This window comes from Culicoides brevitarsis, chromosome 3, assembly GCF_036172545.1.
Source record: "Culicoides brevitarsis isolate CSIRO-B50_1 chromosome 3, AGI_CSIRO_Cbre_v1, whole genome shotgun sequence".
Classification (NCBI taxonomy): domain Eukaryota; kingdom Metazoa; phylum Arthropoda; class Insecta; order Diptera; family Ceratopogonidae; genus Culicoides; species Culicoides brevitarsis.
This window is the reverse complement of record NC_087087.1, coordinates 27,653,851-27,673,344: the sequence shown is the minus strand read 5'-3', so window position 1 is coordinate 27,673,344 and position 19,494 is coordinate 27,653,851. Positions and strand designations below refer to the sequence as shown.

The 19,494-nt window shown below is 26.6% G+C and overlaps 2 protein-coding genes across 3 annotated transcripts in view; one reads left to right on the top strand and one right to left on the bottom strand.

Moving 5' to 3' along the window:
• Positions 1-19,494, bottom strand: part of LOC134835720 (developmentally-regulated protein kinase 1) — a 155,293-nt gene that overhangs the window by 38,605 nt on the left and 97,194 nt on the right. The gene's annotated exons all lie outside the window — the stretch shown is intronic.
• On the top strand, positions 8,306-10,454 carry LOC134834206 (probable cytochrome P450 28d1). Its single transcript, XM_063848791.1, has 4 exons — positions 8,306-8,503; positions 8,561-8,699; positions 8,761-8,865; positions 8,927-10,454. Exons 1-4 carry the CDS (start codon positions 8,319-8,321, stop codon positions 9,959-9,961), a joined length of 1,464 nt encoding a protein of 487 aa, XP_063704861.1. The 5' UTR covers positions 8,306-8,318; the 3' UTR covers positions 9,962-10,454.

Here is a 19,494-nt window from a genome sequence, read left to right as displayed (position 1 = left end):
CCGTGCTAACGACGTTGCCGAAGTGAATGAAATATTAATGAAGGAAAATAAAAGTAAAGCACCTTTGCGAGACAATATAATCAATACCGATCCAATTTTATGTGCGACGCAAGCAGAAAATAACAACAAACAACTTACAAGGCTACGATTAGGAAGAGATTAAAATAAATTGACACGATACAGTAATATTGCATTATTGTTAGTATTATTCCGTTCTTCGTGGAACGAATGCTAACCATATTGTACTGCCACCAAACCGAGGTGATATTATTATTAAGATTATATTATTTAAAATATGCCGCGCTTTTGGCATAGCATTATTAAAAGGCAAAGTGTGAAATTTTTGAGCAATGTTTCAGCTTTGCTAGAAGGGAAGTCGTCGTCGGAAGGAAATGAAATCGCTTTTAATATAAAATAAATTTGTGGAAACTTTTCAGTAAATAAATAACTTTTAAATAAATGTATATATATAATGTAAGATTATATCATTTTTTGTTTACTTTTTTTTCAAGTCCCAATTGAGTCATATACTAAAAAAAACAAAGTTTGCACACGAACGAAGCATAAGGATCGGCTCCAGTGAACAGATTTAATTGAATTTTAAAAATTTGTTTAACAATTTTGAACAATCTTATTATCATGTGTACTTTATATAGTATACGTGGTAGGTATCTGGTGAGCAGAGGCGTGGTAAAGTGGTCATTAAGTACGAAATTGATAATAATATTTAAATTTAAGACAGGTGTCAGAATTGTTATTAATAGTTTTTTTTTGTAAAAAGTTAATTGCTTCGTATTTTTAAGTTTTTTTTTAAATTAAATTTAATAAATTTGTTAGAAACATAAAATTATTCAAATAATTATTTTTAATTAATTAATTATTGATATATTTTTTAAAATTTTAATTAGATAAAAAATTTTTTTTATTATAAAAATTAAAAAATATTAATTAATTTTATGAATTATTTAAAATAATTTTAATTCATAAAAAATTAATTTATTTTAAGTAATTTTTAAAATGAGATTATTTAATATTTCATAAAATTATTTAAATTTTTTAAAATCAAATTTAATTTAATTAAAATTAAATAAATTAATTATAATTATAATAAAAATGCAAAAATAAAAAATTAGTAAAAAAAATTATTTAGATTATTAATTTTTATTAAAAGTAATTTATAAATAAAAAAAAAGATTTTACTATTTTTTTAAAAATGATTTTTAGTAATTTATATTAATAAAAAAAATTTTTTTATTAATTATATTAAAAATAATATTTATTTAATTTTTCAAAAAAAAAAAACTTTTATTAAAAAATTAGTTATTTGAATAATTTAAAGATTCATTTTATGTTTCTAATAAATTTATTTAATTTGATTTAATTTAAAAAATAAAATTTTATTTAAAAAAAAAATGCAAAAATATATTTTTTTATACCTATTTTTAATGTTTAGTTAAATTAATTAATTAATTAAAAAATTAATTAATAAAAAATAAATATTTAATTTTTTAAAGATTTTACTAATATATTTTTTTTTTAATTAAATAAAATAACTTTAAAAAACAAATAAAACTTTTAATAAAATTTAATTTATTTCATGTACAAAACAATATTTTGCTTTAAAGCTCTAAAAATAATTTTTACAATTTTTTTTTTCTATAAAATAATTAAATTTCAATAAATTTTATTATTTTAAGAAAAATCAACTTTCATTCATATTAATTTATTTTACGAGTAACACCTCTGCTCAACAAAAGTCCTTCGCCCCTTTTTATCTCTCGTTCGCCATGCACACACCCGAACGATTGTCAACAATGAGTAACCAAAAAACAAACAACGACCTTATGGATTTTATTAAAAACTTTATATCATTTGCATATCAGCAAACTCTTGCCTTATAAAATATGTGTCAATTTGGATTATAAAATTATTGTTAACCTTAAAAAAAAAAATAAAAAAAATGCCAAAGATTTATCAAGCAAAAAAAAAAAATTTTTTTTTGTAATTAATTCGCAACGGGACACCTCGAACGCTGCAAAAAAAATTGTATCATTTATTTTCGGGGCCTTTGATTTGATTTTGCGCGTGTTTAACTTTTGTGTGTGACATTTTCCGTCAATATCGTAATAAAGTTGTATTGATTGAGTGACCGATCGTGCGTGCTTCGATGTCGATTTGGCAAACATACATTCTGTTATGTTCCAGAGAGATTCGCACTCGCATGATTGTTTTATGGATTAAACTAATTAATTATCTAAATATTCCAATTAAATGGTTATTATTATGACTCTGATTGTTTATACAACGTTCAACGCACACACAGACAACGTACAATTTTATTAACTCTAATAAACACATTTAATTATTTTATTTTCCCTCTGTGCCGTGCATGGCGTCTATTTTTAAAAGTCCTAAATAAACAATAATTTTTTATTTTTATTTTGTGTGTCTAGAAGAATTTTTTTTCTGTATGGGGGAATAATTGCTTCTAACACGACTTTTATTTACTCTACGAAAAAAAATAAAAATTTAGCAATATTTAGCTAAGCGAACGGTTCATAATGGAAATTCTTGCTTAATCTATTAAATTGTTAGGATAATTGTGTAGAGCTGTTTCAGCATTTTATCATTTTTTTTTATTTTTCAAATTCTTATCGTATCAAGTATTTTTGATCTTTTTTTCTGCATATTTCGCAAGTAAAGAAGTAATTGGGTATTGAAATAAATACAAAAAAAAAAACAAGCAAAGCAAAACAACGCAGAAAGAAACGGTCAAACCACAAATAAAGAAGAGAAGGTTTATGAAGCGGAATTGATTTTGTGGTGTTTTTGTTTATTATGCTGCTAGGAATGACTTGAGCAGTGACTGGAAAGGGTTGTGGTGTGACGATGATGATAGTATCATGATGAAATGGAGAGATTTCGAGAGAGAGTTACAGGGGGGAAAACCGAAAGATAATATTTGAATAAATAATAAAAGCGGTAACGGAAACGTTAATCGCGACTTAATTGGATTGTTATTTTTCTTATTCTAGAAAGAGGAAATTTGAGTTAAAAGTTTTTTTTTTGCTTAAAAAGAAAGTTTTTAATTGCGAAATTTTCTTTTGTTACAAGAAAAGCCGAAAAAGTAATCTTTTGAATTTGTCCAGTATCCTGTTTAATCAAATAAATGCGATTTTAGCAGTTTTTTCTTCTTTTAATTTAAGAATATTTTATTTTCATTCAATATAATAAAAAATTCTTAAAGTTAATATTTTTTAAAATTTGTATTTTTAAAGTAAATTTTTTTGTATTATAAATAAAATACAAAAAAAAATTAAATTTAATTTAAAAAATTTAAATTTATTATTAGTTTTAGTTAAATTAAATTTTATTTAATTTTAAATTTAATTTATTGTTTTTTTTTTTATTTATACAAGTATGTATTAATTTTTTAAAATTTTATTTATTAATTTGAAATAAAATTTTATTTAAAATATGTTTTTAAATTAATTATTTTTTTTTTTTTTAATTAAACTTTTTTAATATTTTTTAAAGATCGCCTCATAAAATTTTATTTAATTTTTTTTAAATAATTTATATAAGGTCGCCTGAATAATTTTTTTTTCAATTTTTTATTATTTTTTTTAATTAAATTTATTTAATTTTCAAATCAATTTAACAATTGATTTATTATTTCTTTTAATTATTTTAATTTTCTTTAATTTTACTTCAAAAATAAGTTAATTTAATAAAAAAGTTAATTAATAATTAATAAAAAAAATAAAAAAATTTATTTTATTTGAATTTTCAGAATTTTTCAAATTTTTTTTATAAATCATAAACTTTAAAAAAAGTTTATTCAATAAAAATTGTAAATAAAAAAAACAAATTTATTTAAAATTTATTTTTTTTATTTTTTGTCTCTAAAAATTTTTTTCATTAAAAAATTACTTTTTAAAAATATTATATGGAGTTACATTAAATATTTTTCACAAACAATGCCAAATAAAAAAAATATTAATTTTTCATCAAAAAGTCGTTTCCCTTTATTCTGGTCACATTTTGTCATAGTTAAAAAATTCAAATAAAATATCCTTCATAAATTTTTTTTTACCGTGTAAAAACTGTAAGCTTACATCTATTTATAGCACTGATAAAAATTTTGTTTAAATTGTAGAAAAAGTCTCTTCCTTATGCACAAGTGCGCTCATCCAGCTAAATTATTCATAATTTCCATCCTGATTAAAATATTTTTATTAAATACTTTATGCCAATTTATTATTCTATCTGGTGTGAAAATTAAGATCTCTGACACAAACGTACAAAATGCTCCATAAAGATAAATCTCTCAGCATCCTACACATTCCTCTTCTTGCCGCGTCGTCGTATAGACACGTAAAATATTCAATTTACATAATCCGAATTTGAAATGCACTTGATTAGCATATAAATATGTTGCATCTGACATATCTTGCTAAGCTCTTATAATCTTATAATAATGATAATAATAACATCAAAATACACATTCATAGATCTCTGTTTCTCTCTCTCTCTCTCGGTTGTTTATTACGATTGTTAGTTTTTAATTTTGTCCAAATAACTGGCAAAGACACGTAGATTTACAAATTGAAACATATTATTTTTTTCCTTCATGGAAGTGCATTGTGTACCAATCAAATGTCGATCCATCTCCATGAGATACAATCCCCAGCATCAATCAGTTGCCCGGAAAGACATGAGTCATTATTCTAATAAGCGAGTGTATATATATTAAATTTGTTTGACAAAGCCCAAAAATTTCAAATATTTTGATTGAATGTACAACCATTTGTATTTATTACGCATAAACAGAGCGAGAGGAATATAAACAAAGAAAGAAGTCGGCGAGTGAAATGCGTTACTAAATGGATGATGATGACGATAAAAAACACACAAACAAATAAACTACAAGAAAAGACGAGAATTAAATGACACAAATTTATTTTTAAAAAACATAATTTCTTTTTTTTTGTTCATTTTCATTTTTTTTTTTGAATGAAAAACTCGAGCGAGACGACAAAAAGACGATAAAAATGACGCGCTTGTTCGACATGTGTTTTGATTTCGGAAATACTTTTGTGGCGTGTGTGATGTGTGTTCTTTACTTTATGATTATTAACATTTTTATTTTTATTTTACTTTTAATGATAACAAACAATAAATATCTTGTTTAAATTCTAAATGACATAATAAACTTCGGAGTCGGAAAGACCTCCACTTGTCATTTTTAAGTTACTTTTCAGACGGTTAATTAAAGTGCATTAATTTTTTTCTTTATCCCAATGCACATTTTTATTAGAAAAACCACGTGGTTGGTTTAAAACTAATTTCAAAAACCACGTGACTTTTTTTTTAAATAAACCACGTGACTACTTTTAAATATTCACGTGAATTCTTTCTTAAAAGCCTCGTAAATTTTTATTATAAACCACGTGACTTGTTTTGAAACATCATGATTTTTTTTAAAGAAACCACGTGACTTTTTTTAAAAATAAGCCACGTGATTTTTCCTATCAATTCATAGGAATTCTTTCTTTAAAGCTTCAAAAAGTTTTAATATAAACCACGTGACTTGTTGATGTTCCTATAAAGTATTTTTTTAAAGAAACCACGTGACTTTTTCTGAAAAACCTTTTGAATTGCAAATTTTAAACCACGTGACCAAATTTTATAAAGACCTACGTTAATATGTGCTTGAATAATCAATTTTAATTTCTAATATGGTCACGTGGTTAAGACATTTAACAAGTAAATTTTTCAGAAAAGGTCAAGTGGTTTAAAAAAAAACTTTACGTGGTTTTTCAAAATTTGATCACGTGGTTAAAGACAGAAAATAAATCTCTTCAGTGCATTTTTTCATCTCAAAAGACAGAAATACAATAAAAAAATACAATAAAAAAAACAGTCGAGCCAAGTGTTTTGAACAGAAAATTTATATTATCAGAACTTCCGTGATGGTTGTTGTGATGGAAAAGTAATAATTTCAATATGAAAGATTTTTTTTTTGAACTCAAGAACCAGCGCGCATTTTCTCATACAAAAAAAAACCAGAAAAATCTTTTTTTATTAAATTGAACGAACAAATAATCATAAAAATTTCTACAGAGGAAAAAAAGCGATACAGGAATATTTTTTCATTTCCGTTCCTTTCAACATTCCCTCTTCGTCGTCTTTTATCTATTTTATATCTTAATTTTATGCGTCAAAATGTTTGTTATATGTCGCTGTGTACAGACATAAAAAGCAGCTTTATGACGAGCGAATGCACCTTACACCTCATTCAAAAGTGTCTAAAGCATGTAAGTCCCCCATTTTCTTCTTCTTCTTCAGCTTCAAAAGAAAGACAGACAGACAATGTATCGAGTTGTCGACAGTTGAACAAGGCAAAGGCAAACACAAAAAAAAACGGAATCTGTCAAAAGACTCTTTTCTAGTTTTAAGATTTGAAAAGACGACGCTCTTTCTCCCTCCTCTCTTTGCGTTCGCGTTCCTATCGTTCGTGCATATAAATTTAATATCATTATTATTGCTGTTCCATGACATATGAAAACATCACATAATCTCCTATTAAACATATTCGTGTGTTCGACAGGTGTCAAAAATAGTAAAATGATGTATTTTGTAGAGAGAGAAAAAAAAATACAACTAGCGGTTTATTGATTTTTCATTAAAGAACGACCAACGAACAGTTTTGGGATAATTTACGAAGAAGAAATGTTAATTGAATGACTTGCAAGGTGTCAGACATTAAAAAGATTAACATGACTTGATCTTTTTCTTTCTTTCTTTCTAACATTTCTCCAGGGCGGAAAATTGGAGTTTTGGTCGAAAGTCAAAAGAATTTACTTTTACTTAAAAAAAAGTCAAAAGTTAATTATTTTAAATTAAATTTTAATTAATTTAATTTAATTAATTAAAAAATATTTATTATAATAAAAAAATAATTAATTAAAAAAAAAATTTATTATTTTTGATTAATAAAATATTTATTTTTTTTTATTAAATATTTTAATTCAAATAAAAATTATTTGAAAAATTTATTTTATAAGTTAATTATTTTAAATTAAATTTCATTATTTTTAAAAAATTGAAAAAAATAATTTTAAAAATAAAAAAAAATTAATAATAAAAAAAAAAAAATCGAAAATGTGAAATGAGGGGTTATTGAATTAGGGGTTTTTAATTAATAAAATATTTATGAAATTTGAAATGAGGGATTGTATTTGAAAATGTGAAATGAAGTTCGAAAATGTTTTTAATTAAAAGGGGTTCGAAAATGTGAAATGAGGAGTTCGAAAATGTGAAGTGAGGGGTTCGAAAATGTGAAATGAGGAGTACGAAAAGCAAAGATACATATGCAACCTCGAAATGCGGTTTAGTATAAACTATTTATTTTTTTAATTTTAAATTAAAAAAAATTAACAATTTTTTTATTTTAAAATTTATTATAAAGGGTTCTTTAATTTTTTTTAAAAATAATTAATTAAATTATTTAATTTGTGCAAATATAAAATTTATTAATTTTAAATTAAATTTTATTTTATTATTAAAAGATTAAATTAAAATTTAAATAATTAATTAATTAATATAAAAACTGAAATTTTATTAAATAAATATTATTTAAAAAAATAAAATATTAAATATCAATTCAATTTTTTTTAACAAATCTAAATTTTTAAAAAAATAATTTATATTTTTATTATTAATTGAATTTTTTAAATTTTTTTTTTCTAAAAAAAAAATAAATCAAAATATAAATATTAAAAAAATTCAATTAAAAAAAAATAATAAAAATAAACAGAAAAAAAAATTAAAATTGACAAAATTTAAAAAAAATTATTTCACGCTTGTTCATGCTTTATTTTAAAAAATCCGTTTAGTAAAAGTCAAAACTACTTCCGTCCCTGCATTTCTTTCGTTCGCTTCCATGGGACTGATTTTAATTTCATGTTAGTTCTAATATCAATTAGCATCAATTTAATGCTGCAACGTCCGTTGTCGTGCATCATCGTCGTAAATTGTGTGGAACGAGTTTTGATTTCGGGAGGAAGGAGGCAACCAGGATACGAGCGCAAAAACGGAAATGGCGTGCAAATTCAATTCTGTGCGATGACAAAACATTTTCTTATCTAGCGGCGTCGTCTTACGTAATGAACGGTGTACATATATTTATTTATCAATTTAGTCAATTACATCTATAAATAGGTCCGTATGATAACGTCACTTGCAAGATAATCAACAAATGTTGTTTTGACTCAAATCATACAGTATTGTGAGTAATTTTCACTCATTGAGACATGTTTTTGTCACTTTATTTAATTTTTACGGCGATCTTTTTGCTTTACAAGTATTTGAAATCGCCTTATGAGACATGGAAAAATCGCGGGATTGTTTCTCCAAGTCCGAAATTTTTGCAAGGAAATTTCAAATCGATTTTCGGAAGGAAATATAACGTCATGGAAGACTTGAAAGCAATTTATGAGTGAGAATTTAACATATTTTTTGATGAAAAACAGCAGAAAATGAGATTTTTTTGCAGCAAATATCGTGGCAAGGAACCAATTGTCGGGATTTATCTCTTGCGACATCCACAGTTGATGGTACTTGAGCCAGAAATCGTCAAAGATATTCTTGTGAAGCATCAACGGAAGTTTGGAGAGAATTTCTTTGCGAATCTTGTAAGTTTTCCTACAATTTTAATGATTTTTTTCATTAATTTTTAATTTTTTCTTAAAAAAGATGAGTCACCATGACAAAATTTTCAGTCCAAACTTATTTTTTATGCATTCCAAGGAGTGGAAAGAGAAGCGACAGGAATTAAGTCCCGGTTTTGGAGTAAACAAAGTTCGTATTTTATATTTTTTTGACCTTCAAACCTTTTAATATCCATTAATTATCATTTTAGATAAAGCCCCAGTTCAATAACTTATTAAAAATTGGAGATTCCTTCTGTGATTACATCAAAAAGTCATCCTCAAAGTCAATTTCTTTCGATGTGAAGTCCTTAGCGATCCGTTATACTGCTGAAATTTCGTCTTCAATCGTGTTCGGGATCAAAGCCAATTCTTTTGAGGAAACTGACCCACCGATAATGGTTGTTTCGACCGATTTGATCCCCTTTGCGGATAAAATTCTTCGTTATTTTCAACTAATTTACTCATTTCCCGTCCTTTTGCGGTTCTGGAAGTTTCGTTTGAGTGGCATGACGGTACAAAATTTCTTCGAGAACCTCACAGTTGATGTTTTGAAAATGAGAGCGAATGCGGAACCGCGTAACGATTATGTTGACCACGTGATGCAACTTATGCGGAAAAAGGGTTTGAGCGAAAAAGACATGGCAGGCGATTTTATCAACCAATTTTTGGATGCTTTTGAAACGACAAGTGTTTTTTTGACATATGTCCTGTACGAAATTGCCAGAAATAAGGAAGTTCAAGACAGATTGAGAGCTGAAGTGTCGGAAGCTGAGTTGGATATCGATTCTATCGAATCTTTGCAATATTTGGACCAAGTGGTGTTTGAATCGCTGCGACTTCATCCGGTTTTAGTGAATTTGGTGAAGGTTTGTACGGAAACTTATGTCTCCGAGAGTCATTCGGTGAAAATTTTGCCGGGAGATGTCGTCAATATTCCAATTCATTGCCTTCAACGGGATCCCCTGACGTATGAAGAGCCAGAAAAATTCAATCCTGATCGATTTGATGGCGGCGGGGTGAAGAAATATCGTCAAATGTGCGCTTTATTGCCTTTTGGCGAGGGACCACGACAATGTTTGGGCATGCGGTACTCCCTGATCGAAGTAAAAATTGCCGTTATCGCAATTCTGAAGAACTTTGAGATGTCACTCACGAAGCCAGACACAAAAATGGAGCTAATTCCCGATTGTTTGATGTACTTATCGATGCCGTGCCCATTTTCGATTGATTTTCGACCATTCTAAGCCATTCTTTCCTTTTATGAGGGTCATTTATTAATCATTGACTAGACCAACGACGACGACGACGACGACTGGCTGCCTACACACACTTGTAACAACGTATTTCTCCTAATCACACATAAATAAATGAAAAAAAAAGTAAATAAAAGCGAACAGTTCATAATAAATATAATGACATTCATTCATGGCTCGGGTCGATTTGATTAATTTTGGGTGGCCAAAAATGGGTACCCAGAACACAAACAAGACAATGACCGCTAATTTATCTTGTTACCTCTCTCTCTCTCTCTCATTTTTCGGTGTCTTGTTATGTTTTTGTTACGAAAAGCAAATAAATACAAAATATGAACAATTACAAATGGGACGCCGAGTAGTACTATTTCTTTTCATTATTAGCAAAATACACAGAAAAAAAGAAGTGTAAATAGTCCATTATGGGAGATAAACGAGGCTAAAAATGAATTATAATAATAATACTTTGTTGTACAATAAAAACTAAGAACTATTTTTTTAATCTATTTATCTCTTTTTTGTATTGTTTTTTGGTTCGTCTTGTATTTTCAGAGGTGTGGCTCAAGAAAAAATTTGACCGGTTTTTGCTTCTTTTATTTAATTTGAGACAAAAATTTATTTTTTGTGTTTTAAGAAAAGCATCACGATTTTTTTTATTAAATTAAAAATTTTAATTATTTAAAAACTTTTAAAAATAAAAAAATTATTTTAATAATTTTAAAATTTAATTTAATTTAATAAATTTAAAAATAAAAAAAAAATAAATTTTTTATTTAACTAATTAATTTTTTTGTATAAAAAGGATTAAAATATTTAAAATATTCAAAAAATAAAAAAAAATAACAAAATAAAATAATAAAAATAATAAAAAAATAAAAAGTATTCAAATATTCAAAAATCTTTTAATTTGATTTTTTTTATAATTTAAAAATTTATAAAAAAAATAAATAAATAAAAATTTAAATTAAATAGATGATTTTCTATTTATAAAAAAAAATTAAAAAAATAATAAATTTAAAGAAAAATAAATAAATGAATAATTTTTTTTTATCAAAAAATCTAATTAAATAAAAAAATAATAAATAAATAAATTAATTAAATTTTATAATGAACAAAAAAAATGTGTTAATTAAAATTGAGATTTTTTTCATAAATTTTTATATTTTTTTATATTATTTTTTAATTTTTTACCGCATTTCGAAGAAAAAATGCGGTATTAAACTCGACTTGTCGTCTGTGTGTGTGTGTGTGTGTGTGCCCGGTGTGCCCCAAAAATTTTTTTTTTTTTTTTTTAAAAAATCAAAAATTTTTGGAAAATCTTTTGAATTTTTTTAAAGCTTTGAAATCAATTTATTAGTAAAAAATTCATTTGAAGACCCTGAAGGTTGAAATTTTTCTGAGGTGTATGGGATTGTGAAAGGGCCATGAGGAGTACGAAAATGTGAAATTAGGGGTAAAAAATTATGAAATATATGCATTTCAATAGAAAAAGTCTGTAGATGATAAAAAGTTCGGAAAATTGAAATATCGAAATGCGGTATAGTATGTCGTTCTTTAGACGACTACTTTTTCTATTTTTTATTTAAATTTTTGATTTTTTTTTTAAATTATTCAATTATAAAAAAATCAAATTAAAAAGTTTTCTTAAAAAAATTTTTTTTTCTTATAAATTTTAAATATTTTAATCCTTTTTTACAAAAAATTTAATTAGTTAAATAAAAATTTTATTTTTAAATTTTGAAATTTATTTAAATTTATTAAATTTAATTTATTTAATTAAATTTAATTAAATTTAATTAAAATTTAAATTATTTTATTGCCCTTTTTAATTCTAAAAATAAGTTTTTAAAATAAATTTTAAACGGCCCAAATATTAGATACAAATATAGTCTGACATGATTTTCCATAAAAAAAAAGTTTAAAAAATTATGAATGACTGGCAATATGCTTCGCTAGCCGCCAGATGAATGAGTGTGAGACAATAAAACAAAAAAAAAAAACAAATAAATATGAGATTAGAAACGATAATAAAAAGCGCTTCGTGGATCTGATAAATTTTTTGTGGATGATTTCGGCAAATCAAGAATTCTCTTTTTTGTTTTAAATTTTTTTCACTCGATTGAAGAAAGACAAAAGCCAACCACAAAAAAAAAAATAAAAATAAAATAAATAAAAATTCACAAAGAAAGAATTTTATTCATCGAACTCATTAATTCCAGATATCATCTGTGTTGCGTCGTTTGGTTGGTTGCTGGAATAGACATCACAAACAAAAAAAAAAAATATATGCAAAAGGGCAGGACCGTTGCACATGGAGACACGGAGAGAACAATGATAGCTCATCATATTATACTATATTTAAATTTAATAATAATATACGGAACATAAATTATCTCTATATTATAAAAAAAAAAAAAATATGGAAAAAAATGCATGTCGACAGAACGATGACGGTGGAAAAAAAGAATGAAATGAAAAAATAATACAAGACAATAATTTCATTTATTTATTTATATTTTTCTCGCTGCTCGACTTGCATTTCGACATCGGAGGAAATCAAATTACATCCAGCAAAAATTCAAAGCTAACTAAACTAAAGGAATTTATCTTCCTACAAATAACAGAAAATATTTAGTCGGCATGAATTTCCGTTGGTCGTCGCACAAAAATCCCCAAATTAGCACAAAACGCACGCTAACACAGAGAAAAAACAACAGGCAAATATAATTACCGTCATATTTCTGCCTAAAAATTTACAACCATAAAATTAGAGGTTTGTTACTCATTCATCATCATTTTTTCGGTCTGTCGGTATGTTATGTTATATTTCCCTGGACACGGAACGGTCAGACATGTTCTACTCACGAAAAATATTTGTGTGACTGCACAAAAATAACAATAATAATATAACAACACGATATCACACAGGGTAGTCGTCGTCGTCGTTGTCGGAAAAAATGCAACAACATCATCATCATCAACTACGGAATATAAAAAAATAATAAAAATGATGACAGACAGTGGCGAATCAAACATTTGTAGAACAAGAATTGTTTTTGTGTGGAATTTAATATTTTTTTTTGGGTGAAAAAAAAATTAATAATAATTTTGTGAGGTTCTAGCCAAATATTGGGATGGCAAGAGAAGACGGAGCGTGTTTTATCGTCTGTGCGACTTTTAAGTAATTTTTAACAAAATAAAGGGGAGATCTCGCGTTGTAATATAAAATAATAATGAAAATGGAGTCAGGCGTCGTCGACGGCAGCATGGCAGGAGGCGCAAAAATTATATTTTGGAGCTTAAAAATAATTAAAGAAAATAATTGTGCGGGTATGTTTTTTATGTGTTCGTCCTCGAGTATGTTTTTGTGTTATATAGGATGAACCAAAAGTTGAAGATTTTTTTTTTAAAAGATTTTCATTCGACAAAAAAAAAAGTTTTAACAAAAAATTAAATAAAATTAATTTCGTTAAAAAATTAATTTAAAATATTTTTTTTTAAACAAAATTAATTTTTTAGAATTAAATAAAATTTATAATAAATTTTTACTTAAAAAAATTTTTATTTTATTTATATTATTTCTAAATTATTTATTTATTTATTTTATTTCATTTATTTATTTATTTTTTTAAAGTTTTATGAATTTTAATGAAAATCGCACTAAAAAAATAATAAAATTTTTTATTGCTTTTATTTTCATTTGTAAAATAATTTTTTTCAAAAATTATTAAATTAAATTAAAAATAGAAAAATATGTCAAGATATATTTTTTATTTACAATGTTGAACCATTTAATAAATTTTTACTTAATATTACTTTTTTTAAATATCTAATTTAAAAAATTAAATTAAAAAAATTATTTTTTTTAAATTAGATATTATTAAAATTTTATAAAATATTTTATAAAAATATCAATTTTTCAATATTTCAATAATAATTTTGAAACTTGAAAATTAATTTGACTTTGATTTAAAATTTTATTTTAAATTAATTTATTTTATTTTATTTATTATTTTTTTTTTTTTGAAAAAAAGTTTAAAAACTTTAATTTTAATTATTATTTTTTATAGAATGTTCACTGAGCTTAATCACTAAAAACACAAATTTCACATTTTCGTACTCCTCTTCAAATTTTAGACCACGTGACGAGCAAAAAAAATCATTAAATAATTTAATAAATTGGTTATCCTCACGTTGACAAAAAAGCACCGAAAATTGAATGAAATGTCAAAATTTAAAGCCAAAAAGTAAACGCCCACAAAAGTTTTTCCATCACCTCGCATCAAAATAGTTCGCATTCGCTCGTCGGCGACACACGTTATCATGCATTGATTTTCATTTTCAGCCACTATCGAGACAAAAGAACGGACGAGGAAGCCGTCACATCAACCCAACAAAGCGTCGCCACATAATGCACGACGATGCATTTGATAGACGACAAAAATTTTGAAATGTTTGATGTGGTCTTTTGTGTTTCACCGGCTTGTTTTTGCATTTATAGTTGTTACGACGACTAATGAAAAGCTTTTTTTTACGTATTTTAAATCAATTTTTGAGCTGGGTTTTTGTGCTGCGATGCATGCCGATTTTGTTGGCTTTGTCTCGGGAAAATTGGCAAAAATGTTGGCACAATGGACTAGCTGGAGTGTAAAGGGTTCCGTACTGATAAGATTGACTTCCATTTTCAATTCATGCGATGAAACGCCAACCAGCAAAGAGGATTTCATTGTTCTGGCACAAAAAAAATATTTTTCGAGTATTTAGTTATTTATGGCTTACATGCAAAGTTCTTTTTTTTTGCGTCTCCCACATAAATACGCACATTGTTCAGCCGACGCAGCGCGTTCTTTTCGGGTTTATCGATAAACACATCTCATCTAGGCATCGCTAGGCAGCAGCAGCGAGAAGAAGAAGCGAAAAAAATACGACAACATAAAATAAAACAACACTCATTCATTATCATTGATTTCTCTCGCGTTATTTTGCTGCTTCTGCTGCTGTTCCGTAGGCCGTTTGGATATCAATTCAAGACAATTTTATACAAATTACAAGAAAATCCTTGCTGGCTGCGGCATGGCATGTTACGTACAACTTCCCATTTAACGAATCGGTTTGTGTCTACAAAATTATACAACTGGATTTTTCGTCCCAGTGCATATTTTTAGTTCTTCAAGTATTATACACTCGAAATTTTCCCCAGACTGTATTTTAAAATATTTGCCCCAATGCACATTCAAAGTTTTTAACCCAGTTGACATTTTGAAATATTTGTTCCAATGCACATTCAAGATTTTTAACCCAGTTGACATTTTAAAATATTTTTCCCAATTCACATTCAAAATTTTTAACCCAGTTGACATTTTAAAATATTTGCCCCAATACACATTCAAAAATTTTAACCCAGTTGACATTTTAAAATATTTGCCCCAATGCACATTCAAATTTTTTTAACCCAGTTGACATTTTAAAATATTTGCCTCAATGCACATTCAAAATTTATAACCCAGTTGACATTTTAAAATATTTTTCCCAATTCACATTCAAAATTTTTAACCCAGTTGACATTTTAAAATATTTGCCCCAATGCATATTCAAAATTTTTAACCCAGTTAACATTTTAAAATATTTTTCCCAATTCACATTCAAAATTTTTAACCCAGTTGACATTTTAAAATATTTGCCCCAATGCACATTCAAAATTTTTAACCCAGTTGACATTTTAAAATATTTGCCCCAATGCACATTCAAAATTTTTAACCCAGTTGACATTTTAAAATATTTGCCCCAATGCACATTCAAAATTTTTAACCCAGTTGACATTTTAAAATATTTGCCCCAATACACATTCAAAATTTTTAACCCAGTTGACATTTTAAAATATTTGCCCCAATGCACATTCAAATTTTTTTTAACCCAGTTGACATTTTAAAATATTTGCCTCAATGCACATTCAAAATTTATAACCCAGTTGACATTTTAAAATATTTTTCCCAATTCACATTCAAAATTTTTAACCCAGTTGACATTTTAAAATATTTGCCCCAATGCACATTCAAGATTTTTGACTCAAAAAATATTAAAATCTTTTTCATTTTGAAATTTTTTCGATTTTTTTTGAATGAGTTTCGTTAAATGGGAAGTCGTACGTATTTCATAGAAAAAAACAAAAAAAAAAAGTTTTTTTTATCTCTTCTCCACGCTACACATAAAAATAAATATCCAATGTGTAATTCGGTAAAAAGACGGAATTTTTTGTGTGTCTCCAACTATACCAAGCCCAATATGTACAAAACATGTAACATCGGATCATATCATAAGGCAACTTAATTCCATTTCATGAACACACACACCGCATGCATGAATAACACACAAAAAGGCAGATCCTTAACAAGTTTGGTATTAGTTCGGATGAATAAACAATTTGAGTTTGTCTGAGATACGTTCTACGTGCTCATGCATGTATGTCGTCGTCGTCGTCGACTTCGTTGATAATCTTCAAAAAAAAAAAAAAACTTTTTTTTTCTCTTCACAAGTCAACAACAACAAGAAGAATTACAACGTTTGTTTTGTTTGTTTCGTGTGTAATATGAAAATAATAGAAAAAAATAGGAGCTTTAACAAAACATTCAAAATTATTACCGTGATTATTATTTGTTGTTACAACTGCCATCCATCCATCTATCCAATTTTGAACCCTCCTTAACACATTCACTGCGACATTTAAAGACACATGACACACTTTTGTCCTTCAAATTAATTTTCTTTCTCCGAAAAGCGAAGAAAATCCATGCCAATCAATCACTTTTTCCATTTGGACAAGTTTCCTGCCAAAATATTACATCACAGCTCTAATTTTGTTGTTAAACTATTTTATTAAAAGCAGAGTGCCAATAAATCATGCGTAGAGATGCGGGTCGTCATGAGAATTAACCAGGAATTATCTTGTCCATCCAAAAAACTTTTTTATAGTTTGTGTCTCATAATTGGATGGCAGTGTATTAATTTGTCGACAAATTTCAAACTGATTTCATGCCGAATGCGTTATGAGATGTTAATAAGTTCATCCGGATAGAAAAATAATTGGAAGCTGTAATTTTTCATTCGTTTTTAGGTTTTTCTTTGGAAATTTTTAAAAAACCAATTTTATAGAAAGTTTTGGTTTTATATAGAAATTTTTATCCCAGTGCACATTTTGAATTTTCTGCCTAAGGCAAATTGCAAAAAATTCTTCCTAGTATACATTTAAAAAGTTTAACCTAACGTAAAATTTTAATTGGTGCCTACTTAAGTATTATAAATTTGGCTCTCTTACAAAAATTTAAATCTTATGAATAAAAATCTTTCAACTTAATGCCTTTTTGAAATTCAAAAATTTCATCCCAGTGCAAATTTTCTTTGATGTTTACTCATTAAGCATTTTCGATTTTGTCTAGTTACTAATTTAAGCCTTATTTCTATTAAAAATTTGAAAATTTAATCAAATTGCCAAATTTTTAAATTTGATCCCAGTGCACATTATGGTTTTTTTACCCAGTAAACATTTTAAAAATTTGTCCTAACGTATATTTTGAGTTTTTACCACTTTAATATTCTAAATTTGGCTCTTTTACAATTCTTTGCATCTTCTTTATATAAATCTGTCAACTTAATGACCTTTTTTTGAAGTTAAAAATTTCATCCTAGTGCACATTATAAAATTTCCTTCAGTCATATTTTGAGTTTTTATCCCATTGAGCATTATAGATTTGCTCCATTGACACATCAAAGTTCAATTTCTATTAAAATATTTTGTCATTTAACCAAGTTCCCTATTTTTGAATTTTATCCCAATGCACATTTTAGAATTTTCGCAAGTGATATTCTCCAAATTTCGTTCTTAATTATTTCTTTAATAATTATTTTTAAATGTCACTTCAATGCTCATTTACAGATTTCTTCCCGATGCAAATTAAATTTTTTTTTCAGCCCAGTGTACATTTTAAAAATTTAACCAAGTAATTCCTTGCAAAATACTTAACTTTTTCTTCAAAAATGCAGTAGAAAAATTCCGACACGTTCTACCATTTTGCCATGTCAAAACACGACAGAAGGTCAGGTCAACCATAAAAACTCATTCAACATGATTTCCTCCTGCCTTTAATGCCAAAATTTCCACATCAATTCGAGGCAATTTTTTTTTTCTACAAAGCACGCTCGAATCATTATCCACCCAATCTTGTGTATCATTTTACAGTTTTGCACCATCATCATCATCGTCGTCGTTGTAGGAAAAATAAAATGTGCACTAATAATATTCAAGATTTTCAATATTTAAAACAACAAACGGAGTGAGAAAAGTCAGAGACGGATAAAAATTTGTTGTTGGCTTTGTTTGGAAGCGAAGAAGGGAAATGCTTCCAAATGTTGCATAAGCATGTAAAAAAAAAGTTTTTACAAGTATCATTTTGTGTTTCTTGCAGTGAATGGTATCAATGATGATGCTCTGCCTTGCCAGCTGCAGGAATGGGAGGACGACTGTAGGTTTTCGGTTGGATATGTGGTTTTCTGCTCTGTAAAATATTGTACGAAATACATAAATGTTTATTAAAAGAGCAAAAGCAAAAGTTTTTCCAGCTTATAAATGCAACTTTCATAATGTAAACATTTTGTTAATAGTTCTGAGGGAACATTAAGTATACCTCAACTACTTTCTCTGTGCTGCTGTGAGTACAAACCCGAAAATTTCTACGTTGCTAAACTTTTGAGAGCATCATGTTTTGCCTTTCTCTGTATGTACCAAATTTCCTCAATCCAAAAAATTGAAAAATAATCATGCAGAGAACATGGTAATAATTATATTTGTATCGTTTTGTTGTGCGTTCACCGCAAACTCCTCCTCGTGTTACAGGAACTTTTGCACAAACACAGACAGAAATACTTATTAAACTGCACTCTGCAATTGTTTTGATAAATAAAAATTACAAGCGTAATAATAATTATCAAAACTTTTTTTTTTGTTTTTCAAATGCCTCTGAAATACCATTCAAAGCTAATTGGCAGCACAAAACTTTTGCAAGCGCCGCAATTAAATATTGTAAATATTTATTAGCCAGATTTAGCCAACTTTATTTGCCTTTTATATTGTAAATTAATTATACATGTATATTTTCCAGCCCAAGTCTCTTCGAATTATAATGATGATCGATTTTCCGACAGAATTGGGTTTGATGACCAGAAACTGATGAAAAACAAATAATTTTGCGTGATGAAATGATGAGAATTGCAAATTTTTTATGTGTAATGTTTATTGCATACATTTCTAATTTTGGTATTAGTAAAGATCGGGCGACTCCTAGCGGTCAATGATGGAATTAAGTGATCAGGGACGCCATATTTAAAAATTTTTTAGAATATGACGCCATGTTTGAATTTTTTAGAATATGAAATGGATATTGGAAATTTGACAGTAAGTTTTCTAATTTTTTAGTTAGGGCGCTCCAAATTTTTTTTGAACTTTTTGTCCCATGCTCCATTTCAAAAGTCCA

What these genes read in the sequence shown, in the direction of transcription:
- LOC134834206 (XM_063848791.1), top strand. Translation starts at nt 8,319, where the DNA reads ATGTTTTTGTCACTTTATTTAATTTTTACGGCGATCTTTTTGCTTTAC. An exon ending in AGAATTTCTTTGCGAATCTT is followed by an intron (nt 8,700 to 8,760) that starts GTAAGTTTTCCT and finishes TTCTTAAAAAAG; the next exon opens with ATGAGTCACCATGACAAAAT. An exon ending in CCGGTTTTGGAGTAAACAAA is followed by an intron (nt 8,866 to 8,926) that starts GTTCGTATTTTA and finishes TTATCATTTTAG; the next exon opens with ATAAAGCCCCAGTTCAATAA.